This window comes from Haliotis asinina, chromosome 6 (genome assembly GCF_037392515.1).
Source record: "Haliotis asinina isolate JCU_RB_2024 chromosome 6, JCU_Hal_asi_v2, whole genome shotgun sequence".
Lineage (NCBI taxonomy): Eukaryota > Metazoa > Mollusca > Gastropoda > Lepetellida > Haliotidae > Haliotis > Haliotis asinina.
In genome coordinates this window covers 6,283,959-6,305,959 of record NC_090285.1, presented here as the reverse complement: position 1 = coordinate 6,305,959, position 22,001 = coordinate 6,283,959, and the positions used below count along the sequence as shown (strand labels likewise).

General features: G+C 40.0%; 1 protein-coding gene across 1 annotated transcript; it reads right to left on the bottom strand.

Moving 5' to 3' along the window:
* Window positions 1-911: 911 nt before the first annotated feature.
* On the bottom strand, window positions 912-21,078 carry LOC137286367 (DNA ligase 1-like). Its single transcript, XM_067818180.1, has 14 exons — window positions 20,935-21,078; window positions 19,324-19,467; window positions 12,517-12,618; window positions 11,568-11,726; window positions 10,151-10,249; window positions 8,948-9,062; window positions 8,381-8,553; window positions 7,553-7,636; window positions 7,249-7,314; window positions 6,478-6,587; window positions 3,480-3,540; window positions 2,873-3,081; window positions 2,005-2,098; window positions 912-1,694 (listed from the first exon to the last, which is right to left on the bottom strand). Exons 1-14 carry the CDS (start codon window positions 21,046-21,048, stop codon window positions 1,617-1,619), a joined length of 1,608 nt encoding a protein of 535 aa, XP_067674281.1. The 5' UTR covers window positions 21,049-21,078; the 3' UTR covers window positions 912-1,616.
* Window positions 21,079-22,001: the final 923 nt, after the last annotated feature.

The window sequence follows — 22,001 nt, the reverse complement described above, 5'->3', positions numbered from 1 at the left end:
TGCTTTGACCTCAGTATTCCAGTTGAATCACAGTGTGTCCAGCAGATCTCTAACGTATCCCACTTGGGGAAACACAAACAAGCACAGGAATGGTGCACACAAGCCCTGAACCAACAGGGGAAAGTCAGCTCAAACCCATTGTCATATGTTCCTGGCGTGCCAAGGGATGCAACTCTGTTCAGTGATTTGTTGTACCTATTTTAACTGAGCCTCCTAAACAACTAGTCCATGTCAGAAGAGTGTTTAGCAATTTTTAGTTTTTTAGCAATACTCCAATGATGTCACAGCTTGAGACATCAGAAATGGGCTTCACACGCTGTGCCCATGTGGAGAATCGAACCCAGGTCTTTAGGTGGTGAGCATATGCCTTTACCACTATGCCACCCCTTGGCTCCTGTATGTCACAGATGATACATGTTGAACTACTGTGCGTCAAAACTGATGCTGTTAATTGTTGTGATTGCTCCATTTCCGTTCCTTACAGAGCCAATTGTCAGTGTAGTGTAGAAATGTCATGTTCAATCAAACTATCAATGCATTTGTCTCTGGCTTGGTGTCTAATTATCCAAGAATGTCTACAATGTACTCATCATGATTATAATGATCTTGCAACACTGATTCAACCACTGCCAAATTATCTGTAGTGTTCTGAACCACTGCAAATTACGTAGTACTGGCTTACACGTGAATGTTGCTATAACGTTGGGCAAGTCCTCAGTACTATCTGAATATACAGTTTTGCAACTTAAGAGATTTACATGAAAAAAATTGTTTGCTACCCGCCTGCCATTAGTATCCATTAGTCAAGGGGCAACAAGCATAACCAAGACTTGAATTGGGAGAGGGCGATGTTTCATGTAATGATAGAATGAAAAGGAAGCACAAAGAGAAAAAATATAACAGATAACTACTTATGGTTGAACATTTTATACACATTCACAGCCATATAACAATTATGTAAAAAAGTGAAATATCAACACAAATACTATAAACTAAACTAAAATCTCATGTATCACAGATCAACAAGTTTGGCAAATACCTCTAAACTGGCTCCATATAACAACACACCATTCACAACCGGTGCATACAAATACTACCCAAAACTGCTATTGTGGGTATTTTCATGTTCATGTTACAATAATATTCAGGAGTAACAGAAATTTAGTACTCCATTTCATTTCGTGACGCTTACTGCACAGACTTTGCTCTGTTTACAAGTCACATCCAAATATCTAGAGTTTATGGAAATCACAATTACCAAACTCAGATTGAGAGAGATGTAACTTACACAAAATGTCAAATATCATCAAATATGCATATTTTGAAAAAAAAGCAAACCCAGAAAATGCAGACAGGAATAGCTATCGTTTGATTAGACCAGTCATCCTGCAAACACAAAATGACTTGATAACCAGATAGTTCCAAAAGTGCTGATTCAACAAAACTGATTGTTCTAAAGGTGTGAATCCATCAATACTGATTGTTTAAACAGTGTTGATCCAACAGGACAGATTGTTCCAACTGTGTCAATCCAACACTGCAAATGCCTTCACGTATATCATAATAGACTCCATGAACTGTTTGACACAAATTGCCTCCTGTAGTAAGTCCCTGACTCAAGAGGATGATGTGAGGAAGACGTTTCGGCCAGCATGCATATAGTTTGGCCAGAATGAACTCAGAGCCTTCGCCTCCTGCAAGAAAACAGTTAAGGGGCAGTATGATGAGATGGAACTCTTGATTCTACTTTGCTTTAAGTGGGTATTTATTGACATAAATAACGGTATCTAGATTTATCAAGAGCTGCTCAGAGTCTGATAAATGACAGTAAAAATTACCAATTTCAATATGAAATATTCCCATTTTGTTAAAAAGAAAAGAAAATTACAAATTTTCCTGACATTTGCCCAAGTTGCCTTCTAGGGATAGTAGTATTTAGTTTGGAATCCTGTAATTCTCTGATAATACTGAGATGTAAATTAGCTGGCTTGATTTATTACTCACAACAATCCTGCTTTTATCCCGAACTTCTTCCATAGTGAGTGGGAGAGGTTTTGGTGGTTCGTACACAACAAGCTGCTGCTCTGCTTTCTTCTCCCTGTAAAGATAGAGATTTTCATTAAAATTCCTTCCTTCCAAATGCGAACAAAACTCCACAAGGTTACACTTGACATGTCACAGCTCATTCAGTTATCGCACATTCAATTAATTAAGTCACATCCACCATAATGTCATGGCCTGAATATGAGCCATTGAAACTATACACTGAATGCATAAGCCTTGATCTATGTAGTCTGGGTTGTATGACATGCATTCAACCTGGAGCTTGATTCCCATGTAATCAGCTAGTGAAAAACTGGAGGTACAGTAAATTCTCATCATGAATTATACTGAGAATGAGGGAGAGTTGTGCCCCTTGGGCATGACAGAAATCTGTAACTAGTTTGATTATATTTCTAGGGTTGTCTGTTCCAATACAAGCGTGTGGGTTTCAGCTATATGGTATGACTAGAATACTGTAGGCAGCATTAAACCAAACCGCACTTGTTTATTATCTGTGAGACAAGAGTAACATAGTTTAGTTTAAACACAAATTTAACACTATATAATGACACTATTTCTGACAAAACAACTTTGAGTTTCTAGATCATGTTCCACACTGACATATTCCCACACAACAGGACATTGTAGTCTTGTGATAAATATATGTCTGTCTAATAGGATAAATATGTGATCCACATATCTGTATTTTAGGATAAATATGTGATACACATATCTCTCTTGTAGGATAAATATGTGATACATATCTCTCTTGTAGGATAAATATGTGATACACATATCTCTCTTGTAGGATCAACAGCCTGGTACTCACTGCCTTGGTGTTGTGGAAACTGAACTCCTCCTGCTGTGTGTGCTCTGCTCAGTTTCTGACTCAACCATCATGGCCTCCTTGGTCATTGTCGGCTCACCCACTCTCGCAGACTCCTGACCAGAGATAGGTGGGAGGCGCTGGCTGGCCAGGGCAGCTGGCTGGGATAGGGACGGGGCAGCTTCGTGAGTCTCCCAGTAATAATCAGATATCTGAGCAAAAAAGCATATCAGCTGGCATGAAGGCGACATGATATAACATCCTCACACTGTCCTTACCCATTTTCAAATTATCATCTTTGAATACATTGCTTCTGAAATATTTTGAAAAAATGAACATGAAATATGAAGGAGTCACCACTGCATTCAATATTATTTCACTTGCATAGCAATATGCATGTGTAAGTCTGGCAGCTTGTACTATTCAGAAGTATTCTCCTTTATTCTTTAGTATGAGGATCAGGAGATCACGCCTCCAATCTGATGATCTCAGCGAAATGTATTCTAGGTTTCAGTTGATGACAAACATGAAGTGTGCCGGACTGTGAAATTCAGTTATACCTCAATCCATAAACATATGTATATCCAAATACAAATAACTTCAAACTCACAAGATCTGTTAAATCAGGTCCATCCAGCAAGAAAGCAAGGTCAGTGTGCTTATCTAAGATTCTGAAGACAAAAAATTACAAACAATAATCAGTATGAATAACTTCAGATACATGTGTATACTGAGAGAAACAGATAAATGATCACATGGAAATTCAAACAATCCTTTAATTTTTTCCAGTTTTCATCACCAGCTTTGAATAGTGCTGTGGTGATGAAAACTGGAAAATAATAAAAGATCACTTGAAATTTCCTGTGATCCTTTTTTTGCCTCTCTCAGTATATTATGCCTAAGAAGCAGAAAAAAAGTTTTTAGTTTTCTTCTTTACATCAGCTTTAATCCCATGTATCTTACCAAATATAGGAAGTTTTAATGATAATTAAATATCGTCATGGTAATACTGCTATTGGATATATTTCTCCATTCTGTTGGAAGTTCTTTGAATATAACTGAAAATATAATATAAATATGAGTATATATTAGTTCTTACAAATTGAAAATATAATTTAGATCACATGTAGACTAGATTCTACAGAACAACTATACCCATATATTTGACCCTGCACTTTGTTACAGTAAAACGCCTCTATTTCCATGTGTTAGTAAAGTCTACAACGCTCTGTTGCCTGTACCTTGCATACCCTCTTGCATTACTGCAGCTGACTAAAATAGTTCTCTCAGATTAACACACAAGAACTGTCTACCAGTCACTGGTGGAATCAATCTAAGAAATGTCTACCAGTCACTGATGGAATCAATCTACCAGTAATCAGAATTTCTTGCATTTTAAGGAATCTGCTACTAAACGATAGTCAGTAAAGGAACGTGAGAACAGAAATGTCATACTTCTCATGTGCTTTACGAGAAAACTGTTTACATTTGTAAAATAATATATGTCACTCCACCCCCATTCTCTTCCTACAGAGGGTACTTGTCATATCTTCCTATTCCTACAAACCTCTGATCTAATAGGCCAGTATAATGCATCCCTTTCATTGTGCAAGTGATCACGATTTGTGATTGGTTGCAACAAGATTTAGTTGTGCAATCAGCGATGTTGTTTAAGTGATCATTCGCAAGGCCTTGGCAATTTCCGTATGTTTCAGGAAAACTTCTTCTCTCGCAGATACGCAAATATTTCAACAAGACAGAATTCAGTCAAGTAATGGTGGATCAATGGTGTCTACATCACCCTCACTGACAACAGACATGCTAGTTTTTAAATGTCTTGTCTGTCATATCAGATGAGGGATATTTGTGGCCCCATATTTGCTTGCATTAATCAAGTTGGATCTAAGTCGATGTAAAGCATGTTCTGACTAAATGGAAAAAAGAAAGATATTTTGTGTTGCGACTTTATGCCGCTAGGGGATTTTACAAGAACTGAGAAATATGGCCGTATCAGAACAGAGTTTCATAGGAAGATATGACAAGTAACCGCTGTGGGATGATAAAGTGTCACCCCATAACTGTCATTGCTTTCACCAATTACAGCACTTATTTCATGAATTCCACCATCTAGTTCTTTGTTGTTAGTGAACTAGCTTTTTAGTCTAAACACAATGACACATTAACCAAACTAATACCTACAACAGAATTTGAATCTTACAATTCAAGCTAAGCAAGGATAAACATGATCTACATCTATTCAGTAATAAAGCAGGCCTGACTTCACTGAGACTTATGAATACTCCTAACCACTGGCAAATCCAGCTTGTTAGGTGTCTTTTTCTTTCATTCCTCCCATCCTCTTCCATTCTTTCCAGACACCTCACATGCTCATGCACCCACCCATTCTCAAATCCTGCATCTGCTCTACAAGTTCTTACAAAAGTAAGGACAAGTTATCAACTATGCTGATCTAAACTTCACCACATGGTACAGGATACCTGAGATTCTTTAATGAACTGAAACATGGAACACACTTTGTTAATTTCTTACATTCCAAATACTTTCAGGAATGCTCTGTCAGCTTTAGGTTATGAATCTTGCTGTTGGCATGTCTGTTAAAATAATCTTGGTATAAATACAGAGTATCAACATGACTGAGTATGTAACTTGTATGCCACATGTATGCCACTTTTAGCAACAATATCATGGTGACACCAAAAACATTGTACACACTGCTGTGGGCAATTGAACCCGGGTCTTCCACATGACAAACAAACACTTTAACCACTAGGCCATCCCAGTGTCTCACTATGGACAAAAAGACCACATTTTTCTACCTTATTGGACAAGATATAGTTTCACAAGAAGGAAAAACATTCATGCCACGTTCCCATGCTACATTTGGAGACAAAGTCAGAGACTAGAGTGTGTTGTTCAAACACTGCTACTGCCGTCATTCCTGTTGCATTATCGCAGTTTGGTGTTTCATGCTGCACTCAGAAATACATCAGCTATATAAGAGATGTCTGTAAATAACAGTCTTGACCAGACAGTGAGTGAGTTTAACATCATGAAAATCAAACCACACAATTCGGCAGTGCTGTAAACACACCAAACTTTCAGTCAGGCAACTGATCTGGTAACACTCAAAAGTTACCTGACCGGTTAGAAAGTTGCCAGTCCAGAATTTAATGGATTAAGAAAACAAATAAGAAGGTAAATAAGAGGAACTAATGTTTTCAAATGAGTTTCAGTCAAGGTTTAGTCATTATGCTCGAAGTCAGATTTGTCCAAGACCACTGGGCGTGCAACTTTTTAAAACGGACAGTCCGGGACAGTCAGGCAGGTGGGAGTTTGCAACGCTGACTTTGGATAAACAATCCCGACAAACGACCCCACACGGTGTGTTTGAGGCTGTGTTCCACTTGTATTTGCCTATACAAAAGCACCGGGGAATGTAATACACCTAATCTCATCTACAAACACATTTTATATGACACAGTAGCAGAATACTCAAGTTTAAATCCTCTGGTAAAAGTTGAGCATCTCATCCATAATTGCCTATTATATGACACATTGATGGAGGTTGCCATGCCACCTGCATTTACCTGGTTGCTGCAGCGCTGTTGGCCATGGCGAGCTGGTGCATCTTGTGTAACTTCTTCAAGAACTTGCGCCTCTGTTTCTCCTTTGCCTTCAAGTCCATCTTCAGTTGTATCTGTAATGTGGAGTTGTGTGAGTGAGTAAGTTTAGCTTTGTGCAATATAACAGCAACATAACACTGTGGGACAGCACAAACAAGCTTCACACATCACACATGGGATCTGCGAATGCTTCAACCACAAGGCCACCACTCTGCCCAGGAGGTGGGTAAATACACTAGATACATGTATATTGACAAATATTGTTGTGCTTAGCATAGAAGCCTATGGTGTGATATTTGTGTGAATTGAATATGTACTTATAGACCAAAGGAACATTTCTACAATTTATTGCTTGGGTTTCAATATTTGCTGCACTAGTGCCAATTCCGTGTGGATTATCTCTTTCACCATTAGGTGGATGGCAACTTGTAATTGTTTTCAAACCCTGAGGTGGTAGACAAAAACTGTCATCAGTACATTCCAAGTAACCGTCAGCAACCACTAGTCTAATGCTGGTGCAGACCTACACTTTTCTCTGATTATAGAGAACAGGAGTGCTCAGATCCGCTTTTGTCTTGAAATTTTAATATGAAACTTTCCTAGAAACAGGCAAAAGGGAACTGCACACCCACCCCTACCTCCCACCCCTTCTCAAAAAACTTTATCAGTCCCTAAATCAAAATATGGTTCTGGGACTGTGAGACAGACTATTGCTGCAGCTGCAGTCAGGTGTACCTCTTCAGGATCTGGTGGCTTCTTTCCCAGGTCCATGGTGAAGCAGTGAAGGGGCGGCATCTCCAGCTGTGGGACAGAAGGAAGCAGACGTCACTGAGTTACAAGTTCTTCATGAATATACAGAAGGTTTAACATCCCTCATCAGACCTGTCTATCTAACACCTTCCTCTCATATTGGACCTTTCAAACATTATTCAAGTAATGCAGCAAAGACACTAAGAATGACTTTGTACTGTAAGGACTGAAACATGTTTTCTGGAGACACCAAAGCTTTTGACCACTAAACCTCAGAATTATGTCCTACCTTTGGGAACCTCTTCTCCAGCTCAATGGCTGCTTGTCTGGAAGGGCTGATTGATACTCCCCTCAGTGATGGAGACTCAAGGGCCTGGCAGGGAAACACAATATAGCACACCATCAAACAATTAGACATATAATTGGTCAATTTAGCCATATGACTAACCAATCACTGTCTTCTAAAAAGCAATATAACTCGACTGCAAGACTGTACTGATTTCAAGACATCGCAATGTTTGATATGACATATATCAGTTAATAGGATATATCAGTTAATAGGATATATCAGTTAATAGGATATATCAGTTGCCTATCACTTCTCCACAAACGTTTCGACATTGACTTGTTACTACATTGTGTAGCTAGATACGAGTCAGTATCAAAATCTTTCACATCAAGCATTATAGCGACAATGTCATCAAAGCAATAAAACACTCTGTCTGAGCTTTGAATTTCAACACAAAAAGTCTGATGGCAGTCACAATGGATCTAACTGTAACACAAAAGTAGTCCACCAAAGTGATTCCTTATAACTTGGGAGTGATCACTTTCTGAATGTGTCTAAAACAAGGTGTACAGTGTTTTGGCGGCTGAAAGTTTTCATACATGTGTCAATTGTCAGTCTTGTGGTGTTAGGCCTATTCAGCTGGTAAAAACCTGTACATCTCAGGACACTATCCCAACAGATAGTGATAATCTGATGACTCCCGATGAAGGAACTGACAGGTCCTCAGACAGGAGTATATACCGTAAGTGTAAGAGATATTTTTTTGGAAAAAGCACTATACACAAGAAAATACGGAGGTATACAATCCTTCCAAGCGGATCTGCTGACCTGGTGTATGTGGCTGTATCTCTGTGTGACAGCCCAGGTGTCATGAGTGGTGGGTCGCGACGATTCCTTTGACTCAGCTATTTGACTGAGAGAGCGAGACTGTTCCCTCCCTGGGGACTGCATGGCAGATTTCACAATGTTCTGGTGGAAGCTGGAGGTGGCAGCAAGTCCGTCTACATTCAAAACAGAAACACTTACACGAGAACTAGCTTATAGAAATGGCAGGACCTATGGTGTTTTAATCAAGGCATAGAAAGAGTACCATGTGTGATGTCTGTGATGGTGTTTGTGTATCATCAACACAACAGTTGGTAATTAACTAGGCACAAAGCATTAGCTCCAATATCTGGGAACCAAAAATGGTCAAATTTCATAAAGAATTTGTTTGTAACCATTTTTGACCCAGGAATCAAACCAGGTCTTTGAAACCATCGGCCTCCTTGCCACTCACTGCCATTAGTCAAAAACCTGAGTATGGAAATGTATGTTTGGTCTACTAAGTTCAACTAATAATATTTAATTTAATAAAACATATTTAATAATAGAAGACAGAAAAGCTTGCCGGACCTGGAAAGTGAGCGAAGAAGACTTGTGGCTTTCTCATCTCCATCCAGAACCTGTCAAGGTCATCCTGACCTCGCAGCTTCCCCTCCTTTAGCATCTTCTCTTGCAGTCCAAGGATCTGGAACAGACATGCACTTATCTTAACAGCAGGTGTGAACTTACAAGACAGAGGTCTGACTTGGGTATATTCCTGATGTAACTGATATCACAATGTGGAGCTATGTTAATAGTAGGCACAAACTTACGAGATAGACGTCAGACTTTGGTATATTCCTGATGTAACTGATATCACAATGTGGAGCTATGTTAATAGTAGGCACAAACTTACGAGATAGACGTCAGACTTTGGTATATTCCTGATGTAACTGATATCACAATCTGGAGCTATGTTAACAGCTGGTGTGACCTTACAAGATAGACGTCTGACTTGGGTATATTCCTGATGTAACTGATATCACAATCTGGAGCTATGTTAACAGCAAGTTTGACCTTACAAGATAGACGTCTGACTTTGGTATATTCCTGATGTAACTGATATCACAATCTGGAGCTATGTTAACAGCAGGTGTGACCTTACAAGATACAATACAAGATAGACGTCAGACTTTGGTATATTCCTGATGTAACTGATATCACAATGTGCAGCTATGTTAACAGCTGGTGTGAACTTACAAGATACAATACGAGATAGACGTCAGACTTTGGTATATTCCTGATGTAACTGATATCACAATGTGCAGCTATGTTAACAGCAGGTGTGAACTTACAAGATACAATACGAGATAGACGTCTGACTTGGGTATATTCCTGATGTAACTGATATCACAATGTGCAGCTATGTTAACAGCTGGTATGAACTTACAAGATAGACGTCTGTCTTGGGAATATTCTTCATGTAACTGATATCACAATGTGCAGCTATGTTAACAGCTGGTGTGAACTTACAAGATAGACGTCTGTCTTGGGAATATTCTTCATGTAACTGATATCACAATGTGCAACTATGTTAACAGTAGGCACAAACTTACAAGATAGACGTCAGACTTTGGTATATTCCTGATGTAACTGATATCACAATGTGCAGCTATGTTAACAGCTGGTGTGAACTTACAAGATACAATACGAGATAGACGTCAGACTTTGGTATATTCCTGATGTAACTGATATCACAATGTGCAACTATGTTAACAGCAGGTGTGAACTTACAAGATAGACGTCAGACTTGGGTATATTCTTCATGTAACTGTCATCATGTTTGAGTTTGTGATGTTCATGGCGTTTCTTCACATGATGAGTTGCTTCACGCTGCAATAACAAAACAATCTCTTTATGTTTAATTCTTGAAGTAAGTCAGACCTATGGTGCCACAATGCAGTACAGTTAAGATGTAACCCAAAATAAGACACCTCAAAATACAGCTTAGTCCTTCCTTGGTAAAGGAACATCTTCCCCCAGCTTCAACCTCACATCATGCTACACCTCCTTATTCTTCTACCCTAGTCCATGTCATAGCTACAGTTTCTACTGACTTTGGTCTGCCATGTCACAGCTACACCTCCTCACGCCCCCATCCACCCCCATACAGTTGCTACAGCCTTCAGTCAACTTGGTAGAGCAATGGCTCCCACACACAATCATGGTTCCTGTTGCTACAGCCTTCAGTCAACTTGGTAGAGCAATGGCTCCCACACACAATCATGGTTCCTGTTGCTACAGCCTTCAGTCAACTTGGTAGAGCAATGGCTCCCACACACAATCATGGCTACTGTTGCTACAGCCTTCAGTCAACTTGGCAGGGCAATGGCTCCCACACACAATCATGGCTCCTGTTGCTACAGCCTTCAGTCAACTTGGTAGGGCAATGGCTCCCACACACAATCATGGCTACTGTTGCTACAGCCTTCAGTCAACTTGGTAGAGCAATGGCTCCCACACACAATCATGGCTACTGTTGCTTCAGCCTTCAGTCAACTTGGTAGGGCAATGGCTCCCACACACAATCATGGATCCTGTTGCTACAGCCTTCAGTCAACTTGACAGGGCAATGGCTCCCACACACAATCATGACTCCTGTTGCTACAGCCTTCAGTCAACTTGGTAGAGCAATGGCTCCCACACACAATCATGGCTACTGTTGCTACAGCCTTCAGTCAACTTGGCAGGGCAATGGCTCCCACACACAATCATGGCTACTGTTGCTACAGCCTTCAGTCAACTTGGTAGAGCAATGGCTCCCACACACAATCATGGCTCCTGTTACTACAGCCTTCAGTCAACTTGGTAGGGCAATGGCTCCCACACACAATCATGGCTACTGTTGCTACAGCCTTCAGTCAACTTAGCAGAGCAATGCCCCCATCCACCATCATGGCTACAGCCTTCAGTCAACTTAGCAAGGTTTTAGTCAGCTTGGTAGGTCAGTGCTCCCCATACACCATCAAGGCTACTCTTGCTACAGTCTTCAGTCAGCTTGGTAGGGCAATGCTCCCCATACACCATCATAGCTACAGCTGCTGCAGGCTATGATCCCCAACTACACCTTATCTCCTCCCTCTCCCCATCAACCATAATGGCTAAAGTTCCTACAGACTTTTGTCAGCTTGCCACAACAATGTCTCCCCACCTCCTTGTCCTCCTTTAACTGCTGTTTCTTCAGCTGAGCCTCGTTCTTCAGCCGGATGTCTTTCCGTTGCTGTGTGACCTTGGTGTCTAGCTTGTCTCTGTACTCCTGGTAGTAGTAATTCCTCAGCTTCTTCAAGTCCTCCAGCACCTGCATGTGCTTCTGCAACACATACACCTCTAACATTACACCAGTAGCCTGTCAGGATTATTGAGCTCCCTCGCATCTCTAACATTACACCGACAGCCTGTCAGGATTATTTAGCTCCCTCACATCTCTAACATTACACCAGCAGCCTGCCAGGATTATTGAGCTCCCTCGCATCTCTAACATTACACCGACAGCCTGTCAGGATTATTGAGCTCCCTGGCATCTCTAACATTACACCAGCAGCCTGTCAGGATTATTGAGCTCCCTCACATCTCTAACATTACACCAGCAGCCTGTCAGGATTATTGAGCTCCCTCGCATCTCTAACATTACACCGACAGCCTGTCAGGATTATTGAGCTCCCTCACATCTCTAACATTACACCAGCAGCCTGTCAGGATTATTGAGCTCCCTCACATCTCTAACATTACACCAGCAGCCTGTCAGGATTATTGAGCTCCCTGGCATCTCTAACATTACACCGACAGCCTGTCAGGATTATTGAGCTCCCTGGCATCTCTAACATTACACAAGCAGCCTGTCAGGATTATTGAGCTCCCTGGCATCTCTAACATTACACCAGTAGCCTGTCAGGATTATTGAGCTCCCTCGCATCCCTAACATTACACCGGCAGCCTGTCATGATATTTTCCACACTAAGTTTCATTATGAAACAGACAAAAGAATATAGTGTAAAACTCTGTCAAATATTTTTTTGCTTTATGGTCACACTAAAGGTCACAAAAACTGATAGTCGATAGATGCGTATACTTTAACGTATCAAAGATGAGCATAAACATACCTCCTCCTTCAGTTTTTCCTTCTCTTTATCCTTCTCATCATCATTGTAAAATGTGGTTGATCTCTTCCTCTTCTTTTCCTTTTGTTCCCTTGCAGCTCGCGCCTACAAATAATATAGCCAATCTGGATCAAGTACAGCCCTCCTAGAGTAGGTGACAAGGGGTATGAAATACTCCTATATAGCCTTGCAGCTTGCGCCTACAAATAATAAAGCCAATCTGGATCAAGTACAACCCTCCTAGAGTAGGTGACAAGGGGTATGAAATACTCCTATATAGTCTTGCAGCTTGCGCCTACAAATAATAAAGCCAATCTGGATCAAGTACAACCCTCCTAGAGTAGGTGACAAGGGGTATGAAATACTCCTATATAGCCTTGCAGCTTGCGCCTACAAATAATATAGCCAATCTGGATCAAGTACAGCTCTCCTAGAGTAGGTGACAGGGTGTATGAAATACTCCTATATAGCCTTGCAGCTTGCGCCTACAAATAATAAAGCCAATCTGGATCAAGTACAACCCTCCTAGAGTAGGTGACAAGGGGTATGAAATACTCCTATATAGTCTTGCAGCTTGCGCCTACAAATAATAAAGCCAATCTGGATCAAGTACAACCCTCCTAGAGTAGGTGACAAGGGGTATGAAATACTCCTATATAGCCTTGCAGCTTGCGCCTACAAATAATATAGCCAATCTGGATCAAGTACAGCTCTCCTAGAGTAGGTGACAGGGTGTATGAAATACTCCTATATAGCCTTGCAGCTTGCGCCTACAAATAATAAAGCCAATCTGGATCAAGTACAGCTCTCCTAGAGTAGGTGACAGGGTGTATGAAATACTCCTATATAGCCTTGCAGCTTGCACCTACAGTTAATATAGCCAATCTGGATCAAGTTTTGATGGATGAGACCATGAAGTGAAATAAGATGAAAACCAATTAAATGTATCAATCAGTATTATTACACAGCTACAACCATGTGCATCCATGTGTATATGTACCTGTGAGTACTAGACCAGGCTAATGTCAGGTGTATTCATAACACTGACCCTGGACTAACAGGTGCCCTTTTGTCCCAACATGGAGACAAGTTTACAGTTACAGAATAATAGATAAAAACCAGCCATATTCTTTAGTTTCACAAGCACTTCTACTACTGCTAGGGAAGCATGAGCTATAAGTGTAACATTAAAAAAAATATGTGAGTATCAAATGATATTTTCTGATTAAAATTGACATTTTGTACTTATCCTGGTTCATGCATATTATGCTTGTCTCCTTCTTCTATCTTTACATAGTGGAACACTTGAATCCCTTGAAGTTCCCTTCATTGAAGAGAACGTAAAATCAACACTTGCCCACAAGTAGTCTTCCTTTAGCCCGTGCACTGACACGCAAATCAGTCACATGACTGGCCATGCTTGGCACTCTCTCCAAATCAAACAGCCCAACAGCCGAATTTACAGTGAAATCCAGAGTGTCCTGAGAGGGAAGGATGGGAGGGCTGACCTCAGGAGTCAGGATAATTATAAAGTATCGATTTTAATCAGAAAATTACATATTAGTTCCTTATCCTGACTAATGTTTATTATACTTGGAAGAATCCGACAGAATCGATGGTGGGTCATGCCACTTCCTGGATTCTCTGGTTGTCTTTATTTTATGTCATGTAATCCAGCAATGGAACTTGAAAACAGCGCTGTAGACTTGCAAACTTTATACTTTCATCCTGTATCTTGGGGGAAACACACTTGACAAACTTGTCAATGAAAGTGTCATGTGACATCGCCGGGTGGTTTTAGATATACTAGTGTCCTACTAGTAATCTTATGGCAACTTCTTTGTTTGACCCAAGTTATCAAGTTATGATGCAATCCCTTCGTCAGGTACAAGTATAGCATACCAGTACAGGGATACAGTCACTCATGCTTGTCTGCTCTGACACACGCACATGGGCTCTCAACCATTTAACTCCGCAGGGTGTTTGGCATCGGCATGTCAGTGCCTTTGTTCTACAACTAGTGGACTGGTGAATGCCAAGAACGTCTTCGTTGGTAATATCTCTGGGGTAGTGGTTTGCAACACCATAGTGTATTTCTAAAGGCATCCCTCCAAGACTGTTGTTACCAAGCAGTTTCTATGAGGATGTTTTCATTGTGATGACTGTACTAAGTGCTGCTAAGTAAGTCCAATACGCCGAGCCTTTAAATGCTTTATGTAGTAAATAACACAAGAAGTCAGGCACTTGAGGATGAGATGCTTTACTCAACTGTGGAGTTGTCTGTGTGAACACTGAGCTTGGCGTTCTTGAGTAGGCTTGACCAGTGTTGTACTGAATTGATTACTGCTTTCATCTCTAAGAGTTTGATGTGTTGAGCTTGATCTTGTCTCGACCACTTCTCCGAAGCTACTTCATTGTTGAGGTGAGCGCCCCATTCTTGGAGAGATGCATCTACATATAGACGCAGTCCGGCTCACTGTGAGTCCACCAAAGCAGATATGGAATGAGATGATCTGGTAGAACAAATGGGTCGGTATTGTTCAGGTGATCATTGACAGTAACAGTAACCTCCCCCTGCAAGTCATGTCTCGGACTGATGCCAGTAGACCAAGAAAACACTGCCAACTGTGATGTGTCCGCGGAGAGAGTATTGCTTGTGGTATCATGGCTTGAATCATATCTTAACATTCCGGTAATAAGATGTCATTCTATTTGCAGAATACTCGTTGCTGCCAAAGTGCTCCAACCAACTGATTACTCATGTAAACAGTCATATGGTTGAGGTAGAATCAACTATGAACATGCTTCATCTGTAATGAAGATGTTGTTACTGGAATCTCAACAATATGCAGTGATGCTGCATCAATCTTCGACTTCAGATCACACATGATCCATGATGCGATGCTATTGATGGAAGTCTATTTATAATAGACTGGATGGTGGTGAAGACTGGCTTGGGTGAGCCGAAACCCTGTGATACTTGTTGTTTCAAGTCTCAGATAAATAACATTTAAACTGCTGACAGAAGACCTCTATGACCTGTGAAGATATCGAACAAGGCTGTACACTGCTATCTGGACTGTAAGTAAAGCCTTTCCCACGTTAAAAGGATTTTTACATCTGTAGATGAATTCCTGACACATGAACTATGACAGAGTTCTGCGCAGGGCATTGTCAAATATGGACCAATCAGATTCCAGGAAAGTGATGTCACTGGTGTTGCAATTAAATGATCATCGTGGAATCTTGTGCAGTCACTTTTTTGTTGTTCGCCAAAACTTGGCCTTGTCTGTAATTTCACTGTATGGCTTGTCCTGGAGTTATCGAACAAACGTGCGTGGGTGGCTGAATGGAAGCATACAAAAAAGCTTCACAGCATAGTATTGATGTAACTTGACTGTCTCCCTGGCAGTTGTGTCTGATCTTCCACTTTTAATTTTTTACTGAAATCTCTTGATCCATATGTGTTGTAATGAACAAAAAGGTTATTGTAGAGTTGATATCTTCACCGCAACGACTATACATGAAAGACTGTTAGTCTGATCTTAGGCTGGTGACGACTGCCACACTCTCCTCTTGATCTCTGTAGACTGTACAGGAACAATGTAAATGAAAAAGATCTCTATGTAGCTGCAATCATGAGAAGCTGACACCATCTTTATGCAAGATCATAAAGTGTAATCATGTAATCTATCTCCCATGGATGAATGTGGCATTTTCAACAGCCTATGTGATGAGGATCCAACTTTGGTGTTTTCTCGGACGTTATCTGGCATCGTTAATTTCAGATGTGCACCTCTTCTGTTAGCCACACATTGATCCAACATAGCCAACATCTATGTTGTAACATGCTTCATGAACATGTCTGGGACTAAGTTCTACATTGTGGGCCGAACTTGACATAATCTATAATGGAAGTGCTCCGAGATCACTAAGGTGTTGTCTACACCTTCCTGAGGCTGTATTTTCATTGAACCTCCCTCGATGACTGCACATGCTTTCATGGAATGTGCATACTTGGAACGTGCCTTCATGGAACCTGCACGAGTAAAACTTGTTGCATTCATGGAACCTACATTCCTGGTGGCCTCCAGACTTCTATAGTCCGTTTGGCTCAAAAGCGGACTGATGAATTGCAGTCTAGCTCAAAAACAAATAAACATAACATACTCAATGAAACACTAATCATAATCAGAACATCATACCAACTCTGTGAGGTTTTTGCAGAATATTTTTCATTAAATAAAAAAGTTCTTTAACAAACTATCATCAAAATATTGAGGGAGGAGTGCAGAGAAAGGGACAGCCTGGTGTGTGAGAAAGCATAGGTACAGCATGGCACAGGTTAATGAATAAATAATTTTCTTGGCACTTGTGGACATGCTTCTAAAACACCTGAATGTGCCTTTCTCTGCACTCCTCCCTCGTAATAAACAGTGAACTGTGTCAATATTTTAATGACAGTTTGTTTAACAACTTTTTTATTATTAGGAAAAATATTCTGCAAAAACTTCACAGGGGTGGTACGATATTTTGATTATGATCAGCGTTTCATTAAGTATTTTGTTTCTTAGTTTTCGAGTTTTAGTTTTAGACTGCAATTCATTGGTCCACTTTTGAGCCAAACAGATTATAATAGTTGAGACGACAAACAAACATGAGTGTTCATGCAGGTCCTCCTCTCCGAGAGATCATGCTTGCATGCATGGTTGACTGCTGAATAAAGCCTGAAGATAGGAAATGGTTCGCGCAGGTCTGCATGCAGGTGAACGATCTTGATACATTTGTGGGATCTACGAGGGTTGGCTGAAAAGTTCTCAGCCTGAGTGGTTTTTCCCCACCAGGTAGAGACAGGTGTTTGCCACCAATGAGGACAATCATTTAGTGAATCATAGACACAAGAACTACAAACGTACTAATAGTTTTATCTCAACTACAGCTCTTTTGGTAAACCTACCCTCTGAAATCATCAGAAATGGACAAAACTGAATACAGGGCAGTCTACAAGTACTTGCTAAAGAAAGGGATGTCCCCAACACAGATACATGCTGACATGGTCTCCACTCTAGAGGATGATGCTCCTTCATTTTCCACAGTAAAGAAGTGGGCTGCAGAATTTAAGCGTGGCAGACAAAGCCTTGAAGATGACCCACGCTCAGGAAGGCCTTCAACAGCAACCACTCCAGAAAACATCACGTGAGTGCTCGATGTGTTGATGGATGATCGACGATTGACTACTCGACATATTGCTAGTGTAGTGGGCATCTTTCATGAGAGGGTTGAGCATATTATCACCAACAAATTAGGAATGACGAAAGTTTCTGCAAGATGGGTGCCAAAGCTCTTGACAGCAGAACAGAAATGTGTCAGGTTCCAGACGTCCCTTGACAATTTGCGTTGTTTTGAAGCAGATCCCGATGATTTTGTGGCACGATTTGTAACCATGGATGAGACCTGGATACATCACTTTCAACCAGAAACAAAACTACAGTCAAAACAGTGGAAGCATCCTGATTCACCAGCTCCGAAGAAAGCCAAGTCTGTTCCTTCAGCTGGAAAGGTGATGGCATCAGTCTTTTGGGATTCCAGGGGTATTCTGCTCATTGATTATCTTGAAAAAGGTCAAACTATTAACGGCAGATACTATGCTGATCTACTGAACCAGTTGCGAGAAGCAATCAAAGCCAAACGATGAGGGATGATCGCTAAAGGTGTCCTCTTCCACCAAGACAATGCGCCTGTTCACAAATCGGTGGTGGCCATGTCAACAATCCGCGATTGTGGCTTTGAACTCATTGACCATCCTCCTTATTCACCTGATTTGGCTCCTTCTGACTTCCATCTGTTCCCCAAAATGAAAAAGGAACTTGCAGGTCGCCATTTTGCAAGTAATGATGTCATTTCCGCTGTGACTGATTTTTTTAGGGTAGCTGAAGAAGATTTCTTCCTGACCGGGATTCGGGCCTTGCAGCATCGCTGGCAAAAGTGTGTGAACTTGGAAGGGGACTATGTAGAAAAATAAATCACAAACGTGGACTTTGTAATTTTTTTCACAGTGAGACTTAGAACTTTTCAGCTAACCCTCGTAAGGTAAAAAACTTAAAGGATATCAGGACCCAGGCGCCTTCACATCCGACCTCTAGGGTGATGAAGGAGAGAGTGGCAGGCATGGTCGGTCATGTGACTGATTTGCGCGCCAATCCATGGGCTAAAGGGAGGCTACTCTACTCATGGGCAAGTGTTGAATTTACGTCCTCTTCTGTGAAAGGAACTTCAAGGGATTCAAGTGTTCCACTATGTTTGGATAGAAGGAGACAAACATTACAAGCAGGAATCAGGATAAGGAAAAATATAAAAAATAACCGAACAAACTGAATTATTTGGGACGACTTTTGGTTAGTGAAACTAACCAACAATTTTGAAAATATGATGTAAGTTATTGCACACAAAAAATATATGCATGTTTGAAAAATTGGAATTAAGGAATGGAATTCTGGGACTTGGAGCAAATAAAAGTGGGAAAGTTGCCCAACCCTAAACCTAATCTTACCCTCTTACCCTAACCACATTCATCAACCCACCCTAAAGATATGAGCAGGTATCCAAGGGCTAAAAAAAGAAAGTACACTATCATTGCAAAGTACTAAACACTCAAGTCAAGTTGGTTTTTTTTGTGTAGTTCTGAGGTTTTCAAAGATGGTGTAAGGTATCTGGTATTCTGCAATTTTTCCTAGACAAGCATGGATGTTGCCTGTGCAGGTGCCCCCACAGACAGGAAAGCAGGAATCTACCCTATCATGGGGTTATTACCTTAGCTCGAGCCTGTTTTCTTTCATCCAACCCGTATTCTGTGAGGGGCGTGGGGAGACTTGGCTTGTGAGGAGACGGCCTTCTTTTCACTTTAGACAAATCTATCTGTATTGCTGGTCTATTTGACTTCCCTCTAGAATGCACCTTGAAGCAAAAAAGGAAATACATGTTGTAGAAAACAGTTTCCAAATACTACTAATTTACAGGAAAGTGCATGTCATTGAGTATTGATCATATTGGTTCTTACCAACAGAGAAAAACTTTCAACAACTTCTACTTCTAAAAGAAAAAAACAATGTTTCATTCAAAGTTATTTTGACCAGGATTTGAATGATATCACATGGACAAAGTCCATAAATCAGATTTCCCAATGCATGTTTACAAAGTTATAATCAACATACATTGTGGCTTTGTACACGTGATAAGTATTTTACTTACAAAAAGATTTAACAGTGAATTAAGTTTTATCGCAATTCAGAACACTTTGCTTATTATTGCACTACCTCCAATTTAAAAACAGATTCAAAACATTCTAATTAACATCTACACCAAAATGCCATATCTACTGCAATAAAAAAGTTGTCTAACCCTAAACATTGTTCCTCCTTATTTTTAAGGAAGTGAAGAGTACAGAGTGTAAATGTTGTTATCGTTCTACGTGAAACAAATGATCAAATTAACATGTGTATACTCAAAGTTTACATCTTCACACGAACATGATGAATAATTATGGGACATCATAGGTTTCCTATTTCTTCCTACAGAAGAAATAATCATCAGTAACCATCAGATATAATAACATATCAAATTCTTTGTAGCAGTTCCAATATTCCATAAAAATCATTTTGGTTATGAACTCATACACTGAGATTACAACAATTTTCCATTAACCTCTTTTCAAAAGAAACCTATTCAGAATGTTTACATTCTTATCATGCTTACAGTATAGCCATATTTGCATCTGACGGATAATTTGTATTGTACAATATACAATGACTCATCCAGTTTTCAGAGAAATTATCAAAAAACTTTTTGGTCAATTGATTGATTTCCTTTAGGCTGATGAGCATAGTTGATTTTGATCATTATTTGTAATTAAGAAGGAGCAATAATGCTACTAATGGACTTGCAAGAATCAAGGCAAGAATAATCAAATGATTATCGATATGAGCTGAGGATCACCCAAAATATCTCATATATACTAAAGTGATGTCTGAAGTTTAAATTTACTCACACAAAACACATTACATCTAAATTCAGATTATTCGAATTATGTTCTGATAGTTGTCTTTTTTAGCAATCACTCACCTGAAATTGGAAAATGTTGATTTTTAATTTAGGACTTCTTTTGCATTTTAGCAACAAGTTATTTCTTCGATATATATCTAAAATAACTCTATACTTAGTTAATGATACGATATAAAGTTTATCATCTATGCAATCTGTGATCTATCATCTGTATCGACAGCTAAAGTAGCCGGTTCTGGTGCATGTGTTTGTTTACGTTTACGTTATCTACAGGTTAAGTTTTGCGAGTCCAAGAATCGGTTCGTTCCATATGTTCGTCTTGCGTACTCCAAAATATCAAACACAAACAAAGCTTCAGATTACCTTCTTTGGCAATTGTGGTTTCTGTCTTGATGTTTCTGCATTCGTGTTATTTTCTGTGTCTGGTGATAGATTTTCATCGTCTGTTTTGGCTAACTCGTCCTCTGAGTCCGCCATTTTAGTTGATACAGTTTCCCGGACTACAGCCTCATTCTGAAAACAAGGGCCATAACTACTATGCGATTGAAATTATGATGACTTGAAATTACAAGTCACGTTATTAACAGTTCGAGCCTTTGTGTCCGATGCCTCTGTAAGAAAACATTGTGTTTCTTTATATTTGAAAATATATGGAAATACGTCATCAAATATTTCAGTAAATAAACAGTGACGATCAAATTTCGCCTGACCACAAGGAAGTAATTGATTATATTGTCTCAGATTAATACGTACTGTGCTGTATCTACAGTTCTAATCACCCACTTGAAATATAATCGAAAGGTTTGCATGAACAATACTAGTGAGGTGCGGTGATTATTAACAATGCAAACTCTACGAAGAACTGATTTGCAGTCGAAATAAAAACAGTTTACGCGGTTTCGCCTATTTGAAACATTCGTAAAATACCCATTTCGCGCCGTCTTTTAGCTACCACTGTGGTTTCTGAAGCGTATTCAATGAAACAAACATATTTTTTATTCACATCTATACACATTCATGCACAGAAATGAAATTGCAACATGGATTTCCCTTTTGATTTTTTCACCTCGCCGACACCGTGATAGATGCTTTTGGTTCCTTCAGATTGCATGCTTCTCTGTTTGATAAGACAGCGTTCCAAAGAAAGTGCTTCACGGCCTGAACAAACGCATCAAACATGATAATATCCACACTCTCATTGACTTCATATTGGAAATGTTGTTCACCTATGACGTTCTCAAGTAAAGGCTCTTGTCCAACGTTTATCCAAGCTTTCTTCCATAGCGAAGATAACATTCAGCGACAATGAAGCAACCATTGGTATGATATTGCGTGCTTTATTGTTGCAACTAATTTGTAATTACCTTGACGTTGTATTAAAAACTAAAAAGGAAACATTTACATTTAAAAAAATATATGCGTCAACCACT